This window comes from Olea europaea, unplaced genomic scaffold (assembly GCF_002742605.1).
Source record: "Olea europaea var. sylvestris unplaced genomic scaffold, O_europaea_v1 scaffold3025, whole genome shotgun sequence".
NCBI classification, from domain to species: Eukaryota; Viridiplantae; Streptophyta; class Magnoliopsida; order Lamiales; family Oleaceae; genus Olea; species Olea europaea.
In genome coordinates, this window is record NW_019248924.1 from 1 (window position 1) to 24,081 (window position 24,081).

General features: G+C 33.8%; 3 protein-coding genes across 5 annotated transcripts; 2 read left to right on the plus strand and 1 right to left on the minus strand.

The window, feature by feature from the left end:
- Nucleotides 1-2,503: 2,503 nt before the first annotated feature.
- On the minus strand, nucleotides 2,504-5,156 carry LOC111384850 (LOB domain-containing protein 30-like). Its single transcript, XM_023009183.1, has 2 exons — nucleotides 4,453-5,156; nucleotides 2,504-3,149 (listed from the first exon to the last, which is right to left on the minus strand). Exons 1-2 carry the CDS (start codon nucleotides 4,798-4,800, stop codon nucleotides 2,754-2,756), a joined length of 744 nt encoding a protein of 247 aa, XP_022864951.1. The 5' UTR covers nucleotides 4,801-5,156; the 3' UTR covers nucleotides 2,504-2,753.
- A 7,240-nt stretch (nucleotides 5,157-12,396) lies between these two features.
- Nucleotides 12,397-19,168, plus strand: LOC111384849 (65-kDa microtubule-associated protein 3-like). Of its 3 annotated transcripts, none has more exons than XM_023009179.1 (13): nucleotides 12,397-12,606; nucleotides 14,110-14,196; nucleotides 14,296-14,503; nucleotides 14,612-14,854; nucleotides 14,990-15,199; nucleotides 15,279-15,434; nucleotides 15,597-15,756; nucleotides 15,929-16,071; nucleotides 16,166-16,253; nucleotides 16,791-16,864; nucleotides 17,670-17,744; nucleotides 17,833-18,085; nucleotides 18,614-19,168. In XM_023009179.1, exons 5-13 carry the CDS (start codon nucleotides 15,044-15,046, stop codon nucleotides 19,000-19,002), a joined length of 1,494 nt encoding a protein of 497 aa, XP_022864947.1. In that variant the 5' UTR covers nucleotides 12,397-12,606; nucleotides 14,110-14,196; nucleotides 14,296-14,503; nucleotides 14,612-14,854; nucleotides 14,990-15,043; the 3' UTR covers nucleotides 19,003-19,168. The 3 variants fall into 3 exon arrangements, with proteins under 3 accessions (XP_022864947.1, XP_022864950.1, XP_022864949.1); XM_023009181.1 differs by lacking the exon at nucleotides 12,397-12,606 and adding an exon at nucleotides 13,399-13,756; XM_023009182.1 differs by lacking the exon at nucleotides 14,110-14,196.
- A 2,171-nt stretch (nucleotides 19,169-21,339) lies between these two features.
- On the plus strand, nucleotides 21,340-23,835 carry LOC111384848 (AT-hook motif nuclear-localized protein 1-like). Its single transcript, XM_023009178.1, has 3 exons — nucleotides 21,340-22,032; nucleotides 22,577-22,717; nucleotides 23,290-23,835. The coding sequence occupies exons 1-3, from the start codon at nucleotides 21,919-21,921 to the stop codon at nucleotides 23,542-23,544; spliced, it is 510 nt and encodes a 169-aa protein (XP_022864946.1). The 5' UTR covers nucleotides 21,340-21,918; the 3' UTR covers nucleotides 23,545-23,835.
- The last annotated feature ends 246 nt before the right edge of the window (nucleotides 23,836-24,081 follow it).

The window sequence follows — 24,081 nt, forward strand, 5'->3', positions numbered from 1 at the left end:
AATAATTCTACAACTATTGTCCCACAATAATTTCACAATTTCTACTGGCCAATGTCCAAGATCATTCATCCTAGTACATCTATAGTTTTCTCGTTTTTTTTTTTTTGATACCCAAGTGTCCCAACTTCGTCAGACTAAATCTTGGACCCCTAGCCACCGGCCCCTCGATGACTAGCGGAGGTAAACCGCAGGTTGTGCCCTTGTTGGATCATAGGTTCACACCCGGTCCAAACTCCTGGCTTCAAGAGAGCTTTCCTCCATAGTGATTGATCCACCAATAAATTGCCCCTTTATTGCATCACAGGTTCCCACCAGAAATCGAACTCTCCATGCTGAGGTTACGAGCACGCCAAAGGTAATTGTTCCTTACTTGGTATATCGTTGGCCAATGTCCATGAAATAATAAAAATGACTTTAATTATCGTCGTAGCTTTTGCAATTAATTTTATGCCCATGCCTGAAAGAAAATAATATTATAACATGTCTTGTACAACGTACAATTCGGCAACTACTATCTGCCGGCAGTGTATTGAATTCTTCATCTTAGAAATGGAGCAATTCGGCAATTTGGACAAAATTTTGGTATTGAACCAAGTCAAAGAAAAATAATAAATCGTGTCATAAACATGTTCATATGAGGCTCGAGGCCGGTGGCTGACATACTTCTAAATCAAATGATATACACAAAAACAAAAACAAAAATACACGAATATAATCCAGGATTAATCTATTTGTACCCGGGCGTTTATACGCCCGGTTACCCGCCCCTCACATTGGGGGCGAGGCCCGTGCACAATAAATGCGTAATAAATGCGTGGAACCTACTCCCCATATGAGAGGCGTGTAAACACCCGAGTACATGTAGCAAACTCCTATAATCCATTATGCATTACAGAAGAAGTGCATTAGCAAAATTTCCCCCTAAATTTCATACCAAAACACGGAGGAAAAGAGGAACATACACAATGGGATATTAAAGTTCGAGTAACGTTCAGTCCAAGTTCACGCCTAAGTACATGTTTAGTAACAAGATTTTAAAATTTCGTTTATTTTACTGTTCAAACCTATTTAATATTGTATAACAAACATGTAATAGGAGATAATTGGGGAGCCAAAATAAGGCGTGCATCTGGGCCCCTACTATTCCCATCAAAATCTCTCCACCTCAGATGCCAAATACCTCCAAACAAATGATTTTTTTCCTTTTCATTTTCTAGTTTTTATTGTCTTCTCATTTCGTTTCTAGTTATGTTTGTCCTTCAATTGTTTGAAGCTTATTTGAGGCATAATATGGTCTCACGCCCCCTCAAAAAAAAAAACCGCGCGCGCGCACACACACACACATTTTTACTTCTATCTTAGTCTATATTTGTCATAATTTATAAATCATCTATACATAATTAAATTTTATTTTCAATCACACATTTTAATTAATGGACCTAAATAAAGAAGAATTGGCTCAAAAAACTACTTATGAACCCACTTGAGACATTTTGAACATGATAGAGGTTGCTTCTATAATTTTCGCAAGAATAACATCAAATATGAAGATCCAAATAATGTAATTTTTCAAAATCAAAACTCAGCGAGATGTAATTTTTACGATCCTATAACACTTAAAGAGAAAAACTCCTAGCAAGTTTCTGCATTGAAGTACTGTATTTTCCATCCATCTGACCGTAGCAAAGGGGTTCAATTCCCATTATGTTCAACACTATAATAATATTCTAAATTTTATACGAGTTTTTAATATTTTTACTTGTGATAATTTATTTTTCTTAATGAAAAGAGATATATGCCCGTGTTTGCAGGGCTGGCCTTGAAAATTTTGAAGCCCCAGGCGACAAATTATATACGAGGCCCTTAAACATATTTTTTTTTTAAATAAAAAGTTTAAAAAAATAATAATAAATAAATAAATAAAATAAAATAAAATCAAGAAAAAGAATATATTTTCAAGAATCAAGAACAGAGAATCAAGGGCAAGAATTCAAAAAATGAAACTAAAAATCAAGAATTCAATTACAAATTACACAGATGAAAGTTGGCCTTAGAAATATTTTTCACTATGTCTTCCATCTTCAAGGTCCAGGACATAAATAGCCAAACAATCCCTTGGAGTTTCAATTTTCTTCCATATTGGCTTTGAAACCATTCTCTTCTTTCCTGGAGTTCTTCAGTGGCAGAGAATTCCCTAGCTAAAATCCATGGATTTTTTCAGGCTTTGGTGTTTGTTGTAAATATGTGGGCTGAATGTTTTTTTATGAGGCCCTCAAAAAATTAGAGGCCCTAGGCCATGGCCTAGTTGGCCTTAGGCCAAGACCGGCCCTGCGAGTTTGGTAGGAATTAAAAATTTAAATTTTAATCTAAATCAAAATCAACAATTAATTTTAATTATATATTTTATGAAACCCACAACTTTTTAATTATATATTCCATTAACTTTTATCAAAATCTACTTTTAATCTCCACCAAACATTCTAATACTAAGTAACTTTTGCACTAATTCAAGATCATAATATATAGTAATTCCAGCAAACAAAATCCTCCTCATATATAAACTGACATGTGCTTGAGTTAGTGTTCCAAATGAGTAAATTAAACCTAAAAAAATTACAAAAATCGAGTCATAGAACTTACTTGACTGCCAAATATGATAGCAAAAATATAAGTTAAATTTGAGTATTGACGGATTTTGACACCATCACTTGTCTTTTCGACCAGAGCAATCGCTAGGAAAACTATAACCATTGTCAGTTTCCTTTAGAGTGGGGTGGTAAAGATGAAGTTTCTGAGCACGACACTGTTGGGGGTTCACCTCTGTACAGTAGTTCACATGCCAGTTCTTGAAGATCGCCGCCTCCACCCCCGCCTCTAGATGATGATGATATCTCAGGCGGACCTCTGGTGGCACCAAATAGACGACGATCGATTTGCCTTGGCGGCATTGTCATTATTGGATCAAATAGTGATGATAAATCATAAGTTGGTGGCCCTGTTGGCAAGTCTAATATAGAAAGGGTGGCAGGTGGTACTAATAGTGGTTGCGACAGTGATGGAAGTGGAGGTGGCGGCGGCAGTGGTGTTGGAAGCTCCAGCGCCGCAAGGTGAGCTTGTAAGTAAGTGAGCTCGGCCTGCAAATTCACCACCTGTAACACCAATACCCAAAAAAAAATAATAATAATAAATAAATTGAATTAAATTAAACACGTTATTTGGGGTCGAACTAGTTATAATTTTACACGTTTACCACCCGGCACTGAATATGAAAGCGACAATGAACCACAGAGATTCTATACTAGCATATGAGAATGAAGAGTAAGAGTAGATAGAATGAAGTGCATAATCTTCTTTTCCTATCAAGTTCGATTGCTGCCTAAGGACTTGATTAAATTTGTTCCCTATATTTTTCATTAGTTGGAGGTAGAGTCAGTCCCCTCCTAATCGAGTAATAGTAATTCATGTTTTCTCGCGAACTAAAAATTTGAGAAACCACAAATGGTGCTTCTTGAAAATTTGGGGCAATAGTTTTTCAATAGTTTAATATATTAAACCGAGGAACCCAGAATGACAGACCATCTCCTTAATAACTGCAAAATCATAGAATTTGCCCATGAAAAAGTGCATCAGTACAAACCATATCATAACATAATCAAATCCAACAGGTTTCTTGATTTCAGCAAAACTTAAAAACTGTTCCCCCAATGCACCACATCATGGCCTCCACTTAATTCCTTTACCCTCATTCATATATATAGGAATGATCCCTAGAACCAGATCCAAGATACATAAAACAACTCAAACCTTTAAACCTACTCAATGACAGCTTAATCAGACTAATATTATATTAGCTTACTAACATTGTATATGTAATTTCGTTGTCGCATGATTAGAGAAGGATTTTTGCGATTAGTGGCGGAGCCAAAATTCGAATTCAGTGGGGGTCTAGGACCCCCACCCCCTTCCCAACTAGCCCCAACTTGGCTCCGCCGCTGATTGTGGTGGTTAACAATCTGCGTAAATTTTTGTCACTATTAATTTGATAAGTGTGTGCACATAAATAAAAAATAAAAAAAATCTTCCATATAGATGTATATATACAAATGTGTATGATCAATATTGTGGAGTTCAGCTGGTAAAAGGATAAAACACGAAGCAAAAAGAAAGTTTGTAACGGAAGGAAAGGGATTAATATATCCTAAGTTCACCAATCATGATAAGATAGATTTTCATTTAGGATAAACCATGAATAAGCCACTACTTATTGTAGCTAGGGACATCTAAGTCATTTTTGCTAAAATGGAGGACGCGTCAAGGTCTAAGATCAAGCCAAAAGGCATCCTCGAATGCCTAACAACAGTACTAGACATGATTGGTACTTTAATAGACATGATTTTAACTTATTTAATACGGACTCATAATTTTTATGAAACAAGATAGGAGTATAATTACCTGTTGTTGAAGGGCGAAGATGTGGGCAACACAGCCATAGACAGGATCTCTAAGCCTCGCCTGAGCCTCATAACATATCGTAACCACTGCGTCCAGCCGCTTGTTTGCTGCAATGTGTTGAAGAAGCTTTGACACATTGCTGGCTCCAAACACCTTATGCACAGCTGCAAAGTGTGCTGCACCTTGTTCTGAATCAAAATATGGTGAAAATATGCACCCAACCGCACACTTCCTCCTCAAGAACTTGCATGCCCCACATGGTCCACCTCCTCCACCACCAGTACCGCCACTGCTTCCACTGCTGCTGCCTCCACAGCCGTTGTTATTTCCACTAGGGTTTACACTCATTTTCTTGTATGTTTATCCTCGATGGCACAGAACATCACAGTAATACAGTTTTTTGAAAAGGGTTCTCGAAGAAAAACTAGATAAATAGAGAGAGGGTGGAATTTCTAGGGTTTGGTGATATTTGTTTTTGGGGATGGAGTGGGGGTGTTAAAAACTAAATGAAATCTTTAAAGCCACGCGATGAAGCAAACCCGATATAGCTGCTTGCGTGAAGCAAACATGAGATAAACCAACTTCCCTTTTTTACTTATCTTCCTTCAACTCGTGAATTTTGCTAGCAAACTTTATGTTTTCTTAGAATGTGTATATATGTAATAGTAATATACACACCTCTACATATTGAGAGAGAGAGAGAGAAAGAGAGAGAGAGAGAGAGACTAACACTACATTAGAAATTGAAACGTGTTTATGAGAGTGTTCTAGATTAGGCTCACTGCGGGTTTTAAGCTGCGTAGAGGACAAAAGACACCAACTTTACATCTATTTGTCTCACCATCTTTTGACGTCGAAAATGACTTCTGTTTTTTTTTTAAACATATCATTACATTTGATACAAACGATTTTCAGAGGTAGATAGCATATTTAGGGTCCGTTTTGGCGGATTTTTGAAAAGTCAAAAATTGTTGTTAAAATTAAAAATTTGTTTTTGAACACGTTTAAAAACTTTTGTGAAAGTGCTTTATCTAACTAAAAGAAGTTTTAAAGAAATCTGACTTAATGTAACTTTTTCAAAAAATTCTTTTACAGAGAAACATTAGCAGCGGTCCTAACAAACTAGCCTTAATCCAGTTCAAGGAATTTTTCCTAATATTTAAAGAATTAACGAGGTTGAGTTTTTATTTATTAATTTGAGAAAAAGAAGTTTATTTTTTCCATAGATTCATATACGAGCTCTACTTTTAAGAGATCATTTATCGATGTATATAATCTAGTATAAATAAAAATTATAAATACCTAATTATATATGAGAGAATATCTATTATCACTATTCGTGTATTTACTTTATTGATAGCTATCGCTTGATTTTGGCATAGGTGCTAACTACCGTTTTATTTTACCTTTGCCATTATAAAATTATTCGTAATTGTTTAGGATGAATAGTAGTTGATCTCACGAAATTTGATGATTATAAGCAGATAGTAGTTCTAAATGTTTGACTTTAACTATATAGAAAAATGAATTTATTAACTTTTGTTTATACGAAGGGAGGCTTTGTATTGGATAGAGATTTTCTTATTTGTCTATAATATCGTCAATACTTCTTTCAATACTCATTTCGTGAACTTTGAGTCTGCATAAAGTTTCTATCCTTGAGAAGAAAATATGTGCCCTCACTCTTGTGACTCCACAACAAAATTTCATTGTGCAACCTCGTTTGTAGAAGTCATTTGTCTTTCATTATTTAATTTATATATATTCAGACTTTGACAGTCTAGGCTTATGTCTCCCTCCAAAGTATCATATATTTTTCTTACCAAAATGAGTTTAGACGTAGATAGATTAATTAGTTGAAGTAATTATGACGGGTTGAAAGGATCTATTTTTGTTGTGTGATACTTTATGAACCCTAATGAATTCCGGAGTGACCATTTGATAGCGCTACTCGACTCACACACTATGTTGCATGGGATTTTATGCTGTTGGTACTCTAAATTTTCATGGAGTTCTATTTCACCGAGTATGTGTCAGAGTTAGCGACATAATTGTTAAACTATTTGTGTAAGTTGCTATATACACACATACATACACACACTATTTTGCTCCTCTAATAGTCTTAGATCTAGACCTCCAAATTTCTCTGATCATTTATCTCTAGATGAATTGCATATAGCAGACCAAACACCAAGCGACAAGTAGAGTCTTTGGTGAAATGAAAGTTGGGAACTTGTCGATTGTCGAAGCAAGTTGGGAGCTATCGAGGAGTGGGTAAAACCTATCAAGGTGAGAAAATACTATCCACTGAGTACCATAACCTATCATTTTTTATTTAATGAATTCTATGGGCCTTTTAAGAAATAAAAAATGTAAATAGAATTTTTTATTTTATCACGCCCATCTTCATTTTCCAATCGAAGGCAAGGAAAAAAAAAGTCAAAACCAGACGCTCAGCGTTCAAAGCCTTTCATTTCAGTTTGCAATGAAAACCTGCCACGTCAGATTTGATTATGTCAAACGTAACGGAAGAAGAACTTGTCACCTCAGCAGTCAGCACTACGTCTGACCCACATGCCTTTTATTATATTTTTAAAAGGTAAAGATTGAAGAAGCATAAAAATCAGTAACAGTACGTAACGGCGCTACAACCGCGCCGTCCGGTTCTTGTCTAATGCGTGTGCTGGGAAGAGGAAGCATTTGACAGAAAAATCCCTTTCGGGTCCCACTTTGACTGCCACGTGTTTATTTGAAACCACTTGGCTGACATCTTGCTTACCTTAGAACAGTTACAGCTTTTTTTGGGGTTTAAGTTTTTTTGTGAAACAAAATTGCTTTTGCCGACAAATAATTTTTTTTTTTTTTTCTTAGTCATAACCACTCAGAGGAGTTGAAGGTTTTACAAGTTAGAAGGGGATTAGACTTGACCTCCATGAACAAGCCATAAATGAAATACAGTAAACTTTATCCCAATTATTTGGAAAATACATGAGAAATGATATGAGATTTATCCCTTGTCTTGAGAGATTAAAATTAAATTTTTAATAAATTTTGATAAAAATTGATGAAATATATGTTTGAAAAATTGTGAAAACTTTAAATGTATTGTTAAAATTAATTATTGATTTTGATTTAAATTAAAATTTTAATTTTAATTCCTACCAAATAGAGATTTATTAGTCAAATTTAAGAGGAACCCTACTTTCTAGTGTCTTCATCCTTCTCCTTGGAGGCATAACTTGCGATTTACCTCTCTCACGATACTTCAGAGCAGGGGTGGTGGGAGGCCCTTAAAGTTAGGGTTTAACTTTTTTTTAAGAGTGATGTCCCAAATCATAAGAGAAGGAAGGATACTTCGAATTGAAACCAGCATGAAAGTCACCATATTCTTCAATATCACCATTTATGCAACCAAAGTAGTCCCCAACATAGTCAACAAATAGAGCAAGGATAGGATAGTTGTGCATTTGAATTAAGCCCTTATTTGGAATTGATTAAGATTTTGTTAAAAAACTTAAGTCAAATTTAATAATTAAACATGAAATTCGCACCTTTTCAATTGCATATTTCACCAACTTTTATCAAAATTTACAAAAAAATCTTGATTTTTAGCTACACCAAACAAAGGTTGAATTCATATCTTGCAACTTGATTATATGTTGCCTTTGAACTTATCTTGTTATTCGAAAAAGGTAGGTGTATTTTTAACAAGGATCACGCAATCTCCAAACTCGTACCATCTATATCACACATTGGGTTGTTTGAGGGAATTTTTTGGTAAAATAAATTTTATAATAGTGATTTTTTTTTAAAGAATTTGTGGTTAAAAAGTTTTGAGCTTACATATAAAATTATTTTATTAGAAGAATGTGTAATTAAAATAGAATTTGAGAAACCAATGAGTTTCGTTTTTAAATGATGAGACTCGAATATGGACACAATATGTTAGAGACTATGAATTGTGATTGATGTTGTTTGAACAATTCAATTAAGAAAAACGAAGAGAATTTTAACACTCGAATACATATGAAACTCTCGGTGGAAAAAAGAAAAAATAAATAAATTGGCGCCATAAACGGGGCATATATATATATATATATATATATATATATATATATATGTTTTTAACTTTTTAAAAACAACCAAACATGCTCTTAGAATTAAAATGAAATACCAAAAATTGCAATATTTAAAGTATATGAAGTATATATTTGCATCCATATGGAAATCCATCAAAAGAAAAATTTTCCTAGTACACTCACATCTACATCATTGTTGCTTTTCAATGGAAAGATCGAGAGCTAACTAACGAGCTTTGGTGTGAATGAAATAGAAAGACGTGTTAGCCAACTATTTCCCACAATTCTTTTCAATATGGAATGCGTAAAGAATCAAGTTGCAATTGTTGGAATTAATTGAATTTGATGATGTCCTTTTAGTTTTACAGGCACAAAAAAGTTGAGTCTCGGGCACTAGCAATAAACTAATAACATATAAAAGGGGCCGTCAAGAAGAGCAGCAATGAATTAAATAAATTAATAGAGAAATTGCGAGAAATATGGGAGATTCAAAGTACCAACAATTCAATGTAAGGACGGTTCGAAGAGAAGTCCCGTTGCAGGCAAGGTAAGAGAAATGAATTAACAAAGAATAATGACTTCTTAAGGATGAGATCAATTCACGGAATTCACATATTGAGAAAACGCTCTAGCGACGAGAAAGTAAATGATCAACACAAATAACTTTTCCTTCGATAACCTTTTCCTTACGAGGAAATAAAATGTACCTTAGAAGTACACTTGAATATGCCAATTAAAATTGGAGTTACCACAAGCACTTATACATATGGAGGACATGTAACACCTAGAAATCAAGATAACAAGACATGAACAAGAAAATAGTCTTGTTTATATAGTGGGTTGTGTAAATAATATATAATCTAATAAGTTACCTACCACTTGATTAACTTTAGCTAGCCAAAGGCTAGCAAACTAGCCAAAGGCTAGTCACCACTAGAGTGGTGCTTCGCACCACTAGCACCATTCCCCGGACCATTCCCCGGACCCGGTCCCGGTCCCGGTCCCGGCACGCGCACGTCGCAAAGTACGCATTGGGCGCTTTAGAGGCGCACTTCGCACGTACAAAAAAAAAAAAGGAAAATAAAACTAGCATCCAAACCAAATAGGCTAGGTCGACTACCCATAGTACATAAGTTAAAAGTACGAAAAAGCAAGACCAATCATTTAACTCGAGTTGAAATTCAGCTAGTTAACCAAAGTATCAAGAACTTCATCGTGCAAAACTAGTTCAATTACACCACGAGTTGGGAGTATGAACTCCAACAAAATCTCAAGAAAGTAAGATAAGGCCTTGTTTTATATTTTCCATGGAAACTTTTATGTGTTTGATGGCACAAATTTGACGTGAAATTCCTTTTCCATCTTTTGTTGCCACATAAGCAAATTCCACCAAATGGTGGAATATAAATTCCCACCAAAATGGTGGAAATTGAAATTCCATGTTTTGACATCTTTTTTTTTCCTGCAATTGAAACAAATTTTAAGAATTATAGTAATAAATTTCATCCTTTCAATTGACAATTTTCATGTAAAACAAAGTCAAACGAATATCAAAAGATAGATAATTTTCTTGAATTTTTTTTTATTTTTTGGCAATGGAAACAAATTTCATCCCCAGTACTAGTAAATTTTATCTCTTTAATTGACAATTTTCATATAAAATAAAGCCAAACGAGCACTAAAAAACACTTTTATTTTAACATTTTTCACGTGGAAAATTATACCAATCAAGCACAATAATTTACAATTCCCAAGAAAATAATTTCTAAACAATTCAATTCCCTAAAATTTAATTTTTTTTATCCAAATTTCATCTTTACAATTAAACAGACCATAATAATAGAATTTGAAAACACTCCACCTCAAATCACGTTTGACAAAATGGCTGTCTTTTACTTTCTAAACAACAAAATCCCATAATCTAATGTATACTTATGTATTCAAGGATGTGGGACCCTTTTCCACTCGTGTGGTCAAAATCTAGGAATTACAAAAATGGAAAAGTTCAAATTTTCTATAGGCAAAATGTATTTAAAATTATGGGATGTCGCCCGGACACAAGGCAAGTTAGTTGTCGGACGTAATGAATTTGTTGAACAGCTTTAAGAACAAGCAAAAGCATGTTAGATACGAAATAATTTAAGGTTTAAATCATTAGAATTGCTAATCATTAGGCTGGACAAGCTGGTTGTGTTGGGCCAACATTCCTAGAAATGAGTCGGTCTGTGAACAAGCCGACTCGAACCTAGTATTGAAAGGACCAACCAATTTGGTCATGCCATTTTGACAACCCTAGTCAAGTTTCTTCGAGGCCGAGTCCTTTGAGTTATTTGATGGGATAATTACACGGTGAAGATTCGTGCCTAATAGGTTGATATTATGCTTCTTTTTTCATCTTCATATTTAAATTGAAAATTTCAGCTCGAAAGGATTTTTTGTATTTACGAGAAAAGAATTTAGGGCTCGGTATGTAGGAGATGGTTTCTCTTCATCATGGTGGTGTAGTGTGGATTGTTTTCATATCGTTCATGGCAGGAGGAGGAGGGAAAGTGGTAGAATTTGTGTATTGTTTATTTTTCAGAAAAATTACATTTGCTTTAACAATGTTAATAAGTCATAACAAGATTTAACATAGGGTACAATTTAAATTTTAAAAAAAATAAAATTATATACATTGTCCCCATTTGGTTCATCTACAAAAGTTGACTTAAATCAGGTTAAAGTCATCAATTAATTTTAATTTTTAATCAATATTTCATTAGATCCATTAATTTTAACCATACATTCTATCAAATTTTATCTAGATTTACCAAAAATCTGATTTTTATTTAAATCAAACAAGAACATTGTAACTAATAGAGGTCCAAGTTACAATTTCAAAATATTAAAGACATTGTAACATGATTATCACTGGCGAGAAATAACAATTAATATTTAACTTTGTCTAAAAAAATATAAGTTAATAAAGTTTATCCAGATTTTTAAAATGAGTTGGTTGATTCAAACTTTAATATATAGTTGCACAATTAATTTTTAATGTTAATTTATTTTATTTCAATTTTTTTTTTTTTTACATTTTTATTAAATCGTCACGTATTTCATAAAATATGTCCCACTTTAAAATTTTAGATACCAGCACAAGATAGATAACAATATCTAAGGATGCGTGAGAGTCTTAGCCTCGTTTGGCCCTATTAATTTCTATTTCATTACATTTCATTTTTTTTTCATATTTTTAAGTGCACAATCTTTCATAAGATAATATTATATGTAAATAAAAAAATTCCTTCTTTTTCAACCACTGATTTAAAAAAAAAATTTTATTTCATCCATTTTCATTTTTATTTTCACAAAATGGGAGCCAAACAGGGGCTAAAGATAATTTGAAAATGATAGACAATTTCTTCGTTCAAGATTAATTGTACAACTATAATAAAAATTTAATGAGTAATTGCTAGGTTTTAAAGATTAAGCTCCTATTTGATTTGGATTAAAATCTGATTTTAATTTAAACCAAAGTTAAACAATCAATATGAACCAAATCTTTCATGATTTCCACAATTTTTCAATTACACATTTCAAAAATTTCTATTAAAATCTATTAAAAATTACATTTTAATCTCCCTAAAACAGCCTCTAAAATTAATTTGCTTTTTGCACAATAAGACTCCGTCTGGTACACATTAATATAAAAATAAGAATAAAAATATAGTCATTACGAACTCCAGGAATAAAAAGTTAAATATAATAATTTGATATAATGAATAATGATCATATAAAATGAACAAATAATGGAAATAAACAGGGGGCTAAGTTAGGACCGGTGCAAATTTCCCAATAAAGAAAGCAAGGAAGGAAATTTTTTTTGAAATTCAAAAACACGCTCAAATTCAAGAATTCAATAAAATTAATACAAGAAAACGCATTTCAAATCATTTCAATCGACATAAATAATCTAGAACCGAGAGTATCCTCTTACAAAATTTATGAAAAAGAAGCAAGACTGGTATGATGATCAGTCCCCCTCGGTAAATAATTCTCCGGCGACTGTGATCAAGAAGCCGCTCATTCTTAGGTTTGGTTTCTGAACCATCCATTTTGTTGTGGGGCCAAGTTCACGCTGTATTGTGAATGAAGTAAACAATTTGCTTCATTTCACTAATAGGCATTAAACTGGGTTTATTACTGATTATTACTTTGCTTAATATGCAACAATTCTGTTTTTATTACTGTGATTATCTGTGTAAATGCATATATTTATGCGTGCATGTACTGATCATATGTTTTTGTGTTCCATTTACATATTGTTCAAAATGTGCTTTTCATTATATTTATGCGCGTTTGTAGTTTTCCCTTTTTTCTAAATGGAGACTTAATTTAAGGAAAAATGGGTTGTTTTGATGTATTACATGTGAAATTTGTATTTTTTTTTTTTTTGAATTTTATATTTTTTTTTCCATCTTTATTTGATTATTAACTAATAGGCGTCAATTTGTTGTTCTTTTATTTGAAAAAAAACAAAAAAACAAAAAAAAAACTATTTCTGGATATTAATTAGTGCTCACATTTGCAAGAAAATAGTATTTGTTAATTCAAGAAGTATTATTATTTTTATTGTTCTATGGTCATGAAACTTCTCATAGAATAAGAGCTTATTTGGTATAGATTTTAAGCCAATTAAAATCAATTTTTTTACCGTTATTTCACTATTTCAACTGTCATTTTTGAATTCTTCTCACAGGTAGGTTCCACTTTATCTCTAACGGTCAAAAAATCAATTATCAAAATTCTTATCAAACAAGCACTAAGTTTTGTTCTTTGGTGGAGGGAATTCTCACTGAAATGGGAAAAATGTAATTCAACTGAGAGAGGGAGGATAAATTGAGGATTGCCAACTTGAGTGGTTGTGACATATTTTGTATCTACTTAAAAAAGCTCCCCTTTCACGATAGTGCATTATTTTAGTGAGCAGAATAGGGAGAGTCAACTAAAAATTAACATCACCTACTATAATTGTTAATGATCTAGTTGTTTTTAGATCTCCTATATCTAGTAATATATCGAATGGAACGATGAAAAATGATTCATGTAACAAATCTCGAACTTAGTGGCGAATGAGGCTGAGTTTGTTTTCATTGTTGTGTTGCATGAGCAGAGTGGAACTTTGTGGAGAGTTTTAGCAAATTTTTAGAAGATAATTCGATGTATAAGGATAAAAATTGAAGGTAAGAAAAACTGTATGCTCTGATTTGTTTGCTTGAATTAGGCATGGACACTTACTGTCAGTTTGAGATTTGAGCATGGAAAAACGAAATTATGATTATAATTTGTTTATTTTCCTGCTAAAATCCTTTGTAAAGTATAACCAGCACCTGAGATGGTGCAACATAACCATTGCTTTATATCTAATAAACATGATATTTCCCATTGAGAAAGCCTGATGATTTCTTGCTTGGCTATTCACACGTCTTCCCATTTCTCCAGAGAAGTATTTGGTTTTTATTTGGCCGAATTCATATATATCTTCACATCCTTTTTAATTTATACCTTATGGTTTCTTTGTCCTCTTATTCCTAAGGAAAATTGATAAGACATGTACAACCACCATATTGATCAGAGTTTGCATATGGAAACAACTTGTGGTTCTCTTATATCTGAGCTACAGGTTATCTCAAATTATTTGTCCCTCTATTGTATCTTTTGCACAAGTTTGTTTGTGTATTGTATCTTCATCATTGTATCTCACCATTGTTGCTGGAATCAGAAAATATGGAATGAAGTTGGGGAGCCGGACAAGGAAAGGGACAAAATGCTTTTTGAACTTGAACAACAGTGTTTAGATGCATATAGAAGAAAAGTGGACCAGGCAAGCCACTTCAGAGCTCAGCTACGGCAAGAAATTGCCAACTCTGGGGCAGAACTTGCTTGCATCTCGGTAACATTGGGAGAGCAACCTGTTCAAAATAAGGCAGGTCAGAAAATAAGAAACAGAACATGCTTTTTCAACATTATTTAAAATCTTCAATGGAAATTTTCAAAGTAGTTCGCATAATTCTTGACCGTATCTGCTGTTTGAGCAGAGTTTTAAAAGCTTGAAGAAAGAGCTTCAAGCAGTTATGTCGGGGCTAGAAGAGATGAGAAGGAAACAAATTGAGAGAAAGAATCAATTTACGGAGGTTCTGAAACAAATACATAGTACCTCAAACGAGCTGCGTGGATCCGCAGAAGAGTATCGGCATACAATTGCTAACGAGGAAAGTGATTTGTCATTGAACTGATTAGAAGATTTACATAATCAGTTGCTATCACTGCAAAAAGAGAAGGTTCTTTTCCATTATTCTTTCTGTTCAGTTTTAATTTTGTATTTATTGAAGTTCTTGTAGTTTGGTAGTTCTACAACTGTTAAGAGTGTTGACACTGACTTCTTCTCTAATTAAGTATATTGAATCTATTTACAGAGTGATCGTCAGAAGCTGGTGCTCAGCCAGTTGAATTCTCTGAAATCTCTATGTATGGTGGTTGGGATAGATTACAGATTAATTATTCACGAGATTCATCAAAGTTTGGACGATTCATGTGGTCCTAAAAGTATAAGTGAAGATACAATTGAAAGATTGTCTGCCACTATCAATAGACTTGAAGATGTGAAGATCCAGCGCTTGCAAAGGGTTGGTGTTAATGTTATTTTTCCTTTTTGTTTCATAAAAGCCTTTTACCTTCTTTTCCTGACCCTTGTAGCTTTTATAGCTTCAAGATCTTGCCACAACCATGGTAGAGCTCTGGAATTTGATGGATACACCAGTTGAGGAGCAAAAAATGTTTCAGAATGTTACAAAAAATATAGCTGCCTCTGAAGCTGAGATAATTGAGCCGAATATTCTCTCTATGGATTTCATTAATCATGTATGTCATCGTGTGTTATTTTTCTTATTAGGAAAATATATTAACTAGCACCAACTCGGGCAACTCACAATTGTTTATTATTTTCTTTACATGTTCGAATATTGTGATCAATTAAGTTTTCATCCTTGGTAGTAAGATACATGAAATGTTTCTTCTTTCCAGGCTGAAGCAGAGGTTTTGAGGCTGCAAGAAATGAAATCGAGCAAAATGAAGGAGGTTCTCTTGAAGAAGAGATCAGTTTTAGAGGACATATGCAGGGCGTCACACATTGTTGTTGGGGAACAGAATTCAATAGATTTTTCTATTGAAACTATAGAGTGTGGTAAGAGTCTCGTTCCTTTGCATTACAATAGAGGTAAAGGCCTGGTTCCAGAAAAGAAGATTGCAAACAACGGATGTCCTTGAGAAAACTGAAATCCAGCTGAATCAGAACATTCTTGTTTGGATGGACCTAGACAGTTTAATCACTATTTATTGAATTGTACATCTTGCAGGAACGATTGATCCATTGTATCTACTGAAACAACTGGAGATTCATATTTCCAAGGTTAAAGAGGAAGCTTTTAGTAGAAAAGATATAGTTGAAAAATGGTTGGCTGCTTGTGAAGAGGAGTGCTGGCTGGAGGAGTATAATAGGGTGGGTTGTATGTTGCTCAAGTGAAATGACTTGTACTACTGTTTTTATCTGTTTTCATCTCTATTACTCGCTATCTAAAATGATCCTAATTTAGGATGACAATCGTTATAATGCTGGGAGAGGTACCCATCTTATGCTAAAGCGTGCTGAGAAAGCTCGAGCTCTTATTAGCAAAATTCCAGGTACATATCTCACTTTTTAATAAAATTGTGGTGAGGTGGGAAATATGTTTAATGTGTTGGGGGAGTCATATGTTCTATATGGTATTTAATGGTATATGAGTAGCTTTGCCAATTGCCTCAGGTTTATTAAATTTCCAATTCTGAGAGACCCAAATAACCAATAAAACAATGCCAGGTTCTAGAGATTGGCAATCTCCTTTACTTAGACTCAGGATGTTAAATTTAGTAATATGGCGAGAGGAGTTAATTTGATTTCTTTTTAAATAGAGGGTCAATGAACAGTAGAGCATCTGCTTTTAGAATAAATATTTGTTGATCTCATTAAGTTTCTCTCCCATCAGAATATCATGGAGGTAAGATCACGGGTTAATGTGCATGATGAACATGAGAAAATAATTTCTTTTTTATTTTGAGATTCAGGAAAGATAACCTTTGATAGTTTATTTGGTATTCTTATGGAGCAACATCACTTTTCTCTCATTTCTGTATGTGTTTGAATAGATGAAATTAGTGACTTTGGTTTGGTTGGTTTCATAGGGATGGTGGAAACATTGAAGTCTAAATTGAAAGCTTGGGAGAAAGAAAGAGGTTTTGAGTTCTTGTATGATGGTGTAAGTATTTCTCTTGCTAGAAGTACCTTACTTGACGAACTGATCTCATTAGGAACATTTCATCTTAAAAGAGCAAACTTATTAAAAGAAATAGTATAAGCCCTTATATGTTGGTTTATATTTGTATGTTTGTTCGATATGGAATTTTATTCCTTGCTATGTCTTGTAAGATGATAGCTCTTTTGAGGAACCTAATCTTGAAATTCATGTACTCGTTTGAATCTTAATCAAATTGAATTGTTTGTTGGAACTTAATTGACTCTGATACGATATGAAGCCCTTTTGGTGTAGATTAAAATCAGATTTTTAGTAATATCAATAAAAGTTGATGAAATGTGTGGTTGAAAAGTTGTAGGCTCAATGAAATGTATGGTTAAAATTAATTGTTGATTTTGACTTGAGATTAAATTCAAATTTTTATCTGTACAAAAAAGGTGTTAAGATTTGAGGTTCAATCTTAAAATGTTAGCATTGTTAAGATAATAATCCAAACCCTTATGTAGGTTTATATTTAATTTTATTGAATGTGGGATATATCCCTCAACAGATCTCATATTTGTCTTTTCTTTTGGCAACCTATGTATATTGAATCACTTTTTCTAAAAGTTTCAGTTGTTAAAGAGGAACGTGTTTATTAATTTAATTTTAGTATTCAAGACGCCTCTCACGTGCAAGGTAGATGAATTTTTCATCAAAAGGTGTAGTATAAATGGGTCAAGACAAGACTTGAACTTGGAACCTTGCTCTGATACTTTGATGAACTATCCTATCTATTATGGCTGATTTTTTGTTTCTTACCATCTAGGTTGGTCTTGTCTCTATGCTCGAAAAGTACCATGTCTTAAAGCTGCAGAAAGAGCAAGAACGTCAAAGGCAGAGGGTATCCTTACTATTTGAACAAATATTGATGTTGGATTTAGTTTTGAGTTACTGCAACTAAATGTTATAATCATGAATGTGCATATTAGGACCAGAAGAAGCTTCAAGGACAGTTTATAGCAGAGAAGGAAGCACTTTTTGGATCAAAACCGAGTCCATCACACAGTGGGAAGAAGAATTCTAGACCTTCAACAGGAGGTGTGACCGATAAGAGACTTTCTTTAGGAGGGACAGTTCTTCAAAATGCATATACAAAGAAAGCTGGTCTCTCGTCGCATTCTCATATGAAGCAGCAAACTTCACGCAGCCATAACCAAAGTGGTTTTAGCAATCACTCTTCTGGTAATATTTATTAGAAGATAGAACTTTTCTTTGATGAGTTCCTTTCATATGCAATGGTAGTTGGATTGATTCTTCATTTGGGGCTTCGTAAATGGTGGATACTGAAAAACCACAATTATCTTACGAACTATGCTTTAATCCCTATTATGAGAGTAGCATTAAGCAAAATGAAATTTAAAAAAAAAATAAAGCTACACACCAGAAACACATTATTTTTCGTTGCGGCATGCTTGACTATGAAGAGGAAAAATAATTACTAAGTGATCTTATGGCTCTCAGTCCGTGTCTCAAAGAAAACGGCCCTGAATGTCCTAAAAATATATATGAAGGAAAATTGAGGCAGTCTAATTCATGTATAGAACGTCGAAGTGTATAGTTCTATTTAGGCTCTGAACGTCCAACTGACATCGCATGTGCACAACCTGCTATATTGGGACTGCTAAATCCTAACTAACTAACTATACATGTCTATGTCTTGTTATATGCTAACAGTTGTGTATCAATTGTTTTGGTGTCAATTTTATGTAGTCAAGAACAACAATTCCGGTGGGAATTCATCAAATTTACAATCAACGCTGATTCGGAAGCCCTTGTCTCCTCTATCGCCGAATGTCGACCCTGCTAATATTCAGGATCAGAATGTGACAAGTGCAGAACTCCAGGATATGCAAAATGTTTATAAAACCCCAGTGGTAAGTCCAAAGAAGAATGTTTCCAATTTTAATGAAAGCAGAACTCCAAAAACCATGCCAATCGCAGCGCTGGAAACTCCACCAACAGCGTCGATCAAAATGCAGACAGTAATGACTCCGGCGACACCTTTCTGTACTGAAGATGTTGAGTATTCTTTCGAGGAAAGACGAGCTGGTTTCATCAGTCCTAAGCTACATGTAATGTCCTCGCGGCCACGAGTTTAACCTATTAGAAGTCGACTTGGATCATGAGCCTCCCCATTAGTCCAAGATTTTCATTTGTGATTATGCTTGTTACTAAGTTTTCTCTACTCCCATATGCCTCGTAGTTTAACCATTCGGATTCTTGTTCGGGTGACTTTTTTGGCTTCTATTGACTTCTATTTTATGGTATAACTTGCAAAATGTTGCTTTGTTTTTGAAAAAATTCAGGACAGGCTAATACACAAATAAATAAATTTCACACATAAAAAATAAAATAAAAATTACTTCAATTTTTTTCTAATTAACATTTGGGCTGGAGGGATGGGTTATAGCACAGCCCGGTCTACCCTTGGCTAAGAGTGTGTTTGGAAGGGTGTTTTTCAAAACCTAAAAGCACTTATGACCTTGAGAAAGTGTTTGTGTTTCAAGTATTGATTCTTCGGCTAAAGTTAACAAGTACTTTTTATCAAAAAATAGCTGAAAAAGTTTGTTTCAGATTTGTTCGATAGTAAGACCTCTAAAGTAGATGTTATGATTGTAAATTTACGAAAGAGTGCTACAAAGCAATCATTACTTACCTCATTTAAATTTATTTTTTGTTCAACATTATTAACCACTTATATTAGGGTGTGTTTGAGCCCCTTTATTTTTGAAAAATGTATTATGGAATATAGAGAATATGTGGTTGAAAAATAAGAACAAGTTTTGAGTTTATGTGTAATATTATTTTAATGAAAAATGAGTACTGTGGAAAAAATTATGTTATAGAATGTAAAATACTGGGTAACAAACAAATGTTTAATGTTACAATTCTGTAGAGTTCATTACATTCTGAAGAAGCCAAAAACAAGTCAATGTGTGATTGAGCCTCGTTGCAACATTATTAAGTGCTTAATTATACACACAAAAAACTTAAAATCGTCAAATATTACACACACCAAGCTAGACTTAGCGATTAAACAATTTTTGATCGTGATTTACTTTCAAATTTTTTTGGCACATAAAAATCGAACATGCCTAACAATCTGGAATGTTAGTTAATCAATCCCAACTTTCAGTAGGAGTGAAAGTGGGATGAGCCATTTCACTTGCGAACCAAGTTGTGAGTTTGAGTCGAGTAGCAACATATTTATGTGAATCGCTCATTTTTTGTTTGAATTAAAAAATAAAAAGTAAAAATTGAAAAATAAAAATTGATGAGTATATGTGACTCACAAGTCGATTCGTCCAACAGGCAATCACGAGCCAATTCTCACGGTGAATCTAACCAAACCGTTTGATTACGCTTATTTAACCACCCTAACCTCTTTAGTGCATATATTTCGCACTCACATTAAAAAATAATAATGAAATAAAATAAAATAATAAATAAATAAATAAATGAACTCTCTATGTCAGCAGCAAAGAAAAAGGTGTTCCAAAAATTTTATCTAACCAACCTTTGGTCCCCCATCCCCTACATTGCTTTTCGGCTTTAAATAGAAGAAAAAAAAAATTAAATTTAATATGTAAAAGAAACTACTTTTCCCCATATGTCCCATAATTTAATTCAAATTTTTAATATATCAGCAATAATGATATCAAGATTTAAAAATTATTATAGCCTGTCGTGGGTGGTTAAGCTGGTGGAATAAGTGAGCATGAAGATCTTTGGTGTCACGAGTTCAATTCTCCCTATCAACACTTTCTCGGTCGAACTTGTTGCATATGGTTATTAATGCCTGTGAGGCATTGTTCTAGTGATTAAAAAATTTAATGTTGAAGCTTGGTGAGTAAAATATTTTGAGATGCCCTCCCAACAATGAATTCTGTAATGTTTTCATTCATATGTGGGAATGGAATACATCTTCCATCGCCAAAGAAAAGCTAAACAATGTCAAATTCGAGGAAGATCTGCATCCATGTTTGTTAAAATGTTCACATTTTTGCTAATTTTATTCCATTCAATAAGGTTGGACATTCTTCATCATTTATATGGAAGTTCCTTCCACTTCATGTTGTCCTTTGGAATCACAGGGCCAGTGATTGTCAATTCTCTCTCTCTCTCTTCCCTTCTGTGCCGTGCCCAATCCCACAACAACTGTTGCTAAATTATTTATGCAACTAAACTCGTATATCTTTCATTTAGGCTTTTATTATTATTATTATTATTATTATTATTATTTTGGTATCTAAACATCTTTTGTTATTCCAGGTCCGAATAATTTATTATGTCCTTGTTTGGTGGAGATTACAATCAAATTTTTAGCAGATTTTAATAAAAGTTGATGAAATGTGTGATTGAAAAGTTGTAAATCACATGAAATATGTGGTTAAAATTAATTATTGACTTTAACTTTGATAAAAATATAGATTTTAATTTCTATCAAACAGGGGCTATATCTTCTTTCTTTGTTTGTTTCTCAGATCTAGTATTCTCTATTATACCACGTCTAGTTACGTGGTACTACTTTGGCTCTAACAAATAAGCATCCTATTCCACTCAAGGCAAAGTGAAAAGATGGAACCTAAAAATATTGTTGTAGGTAGTGGTACTACAGATATAAGAGAGCTCCTGGCCTTTCCTTTTGGGTTGCTGAGTTTGGTTATAGGGGAAGATTGCGAAGAGAGAGGGAGAAATTTCTAACTGTTCTAACTCTGTTGTATAATTTCAAGGAAAGAGATGTATATTAAAACCAATAAGCACATTATTGTTGATAACTTAATATATGACTTTTCTTGACATAGCTAACATCTCACTAGCTATCGGTAAAAAGGGAATTTGAATAGCATCCGCCTGGATTGTCTAGACAGGCACAACTGGTTGAAGTTTTCCGGATTAAGAATTTGTTACCAGGGCTTTTTGTGGTTCCTTTATGACATCTATCTATTGGTGCATATTACATTGAATATTTCTAATTAATTTTGTTGCTTACTTCGGATGTATCAAATAGGATTATGTCATTCTCTTTAGAAGGACCTCGAGCTATTTGCATTATTTTGGCTGTTGGTTTGATCTCAAGTGTTACACTTCGGCAGCCTAATTCATCTGGGAATACCTTGACTTATGAGGTATGCCCTGAATAGTTAAGGACTTCTAACTGTTTTTATACTTCTTTGTCAATCTCCTAAACCCATAAATGGATAGTAGATCTCCCGAACATAAAGGTAAACTGGTTTCCTGAGGCTTTTGAGCTACACCTTAAATTGTGCTCGATTGCCTTCTCCCATAATTTCATTTCTTCCGCATGGAATTCCTGAATGAGTCCGTCTTCCCATTCTGCGAACGTGTTTTTTCCTAAAGCTTCTGAATTTTTATATTTTTGACCAGTTTCTGTAGCATCCTTCTTTATTCTTAACTGCTATCTGGACATTCTCGTTCCGCCATGTTTCCTTATCGGTGGTTTTCTACCTTAGATTCTCCTAAAACCTCCTTAGCTATGTTTCTAGTCCAACTACACTTATCTGTGTTGGCTTCGACCTAACCAACGGTTATCCTATCAGTTCAAAGTCTATGTTCTTCCCTGTTTGTATTGGATTCTGCTATTTCTCTCCTAGTTCATGTGTACCGTATAATTTGGTAACCAGAGGGATTCTTCCTATAATTCATTTGTAGGGTCGGTTTGAAATTCTCCCTCTGTCTGGATCTTTTACTCCTTTTGACACAGAAGAGTTTAGATCTGGCGTCATGAGCACCTCTTTGGCAAGTCCTGATGGTCGTGTTATGGAAGGTTTGATTGCTGCTAGTCCTGTACAGGTAATTCTTCGACTCTCTCACTGTCTCTCAACTGCTTATAAGATTTTGTGGAGTTTACTATTTTTGCTGGTGCAAAAGTATCTTCTCCCTTTTCCTAATTTCTGAAAGGCCTCCTGAGTACTTTTGGTTATGTTTTCCAAGTCAAATGAATCAGGTTAAAATTGCACGTTCCATCTACTTCTATTCTCAACCTTTTATCCCTCGAACATACGCTCCTCAACCTTTCATATTATGTGCAAATTACCCCACCTACGGTTTCATCTGAAATAACCATTGAGTTGATGTAAAACAACAACAATACCCTCAACCTTTGTTTGCTTATTTAAGGTTATAGGAGTCTTTTTGCATCAACTTAACGGTATTTTTAATGCAAATCCTCAATATGGACCATCTGCGCCTGTTAATGAAACTGTGGAGGAGTTTAGTGACGAGAAAACAAAGTTTGCGTATCAAAGTGCAAATGGGGATTTACATTGTGGACGACGAATGCAAATTATCCTGATTTAAGACACGATGTTAATGTATCAGATTTCCTGTTTTCATTCTCATTTTTCTCTCCAAATTTATATCAGGTGATTGTGGGCAGCTTTCTACCGAGCGGCCACCCCCAGTTAAAACCCAAGAAGCCGAATGCAGAACCAGCATTGAATATGAATGCATTAATCCCCGTTGGTATCCCTCGTTCTTCCAATGTGGAGAATAAGTGCTTCAGCGCTGGCAATATGGTGCCTCAATCTACGACCCAGATGAATAATTGGGCAGCTGTTCCCACTCCAGAAAACTCGAGCAAGTCCAGTGCAAACATCAATATATCCTTGCAGGGATAGTAATCTCATGGACAGCAATCAGTTCAACCATTTTATGGACTCTTCAAAATCTTCATCTTGTTCCCATTATACATCTAAAACAGATCATCATCATGCATTAGTGTATTTTACCAGGTTCTCGGATATCCTTTTTTCCTTGTCTGTTTATTAGGAAGGAGAGTTGAAAGGTGGAGTGAATTGTTGAAAGTTAACAACTTTGGGTTCAAATGGCAAATATAAGATCCTACTTAATAAAGGGACATAATTATGTAAATAAAAGCACTAAATAAGGGATTAAGACGTTGCGACTTATCTTGAGCTGCATCAATATGTTTGGTACACAACACTCGATATGATAAGACAATAATTGATGAGTTTAAGCTCTTGTTTGATGGAGTTAAAAAGTCAAATTTGTAGTATATTGTAATAAAGGTTTATGAAATATGTGTTTGAAAAGTTTATAAAAGTTGTAGTTAAAATTAATTGTTGACTTTGATTTGAATTATAATAAATTATTTAAGCTGTATAAAACATGTGTTTTCCTTTTTCCTTTTTTTA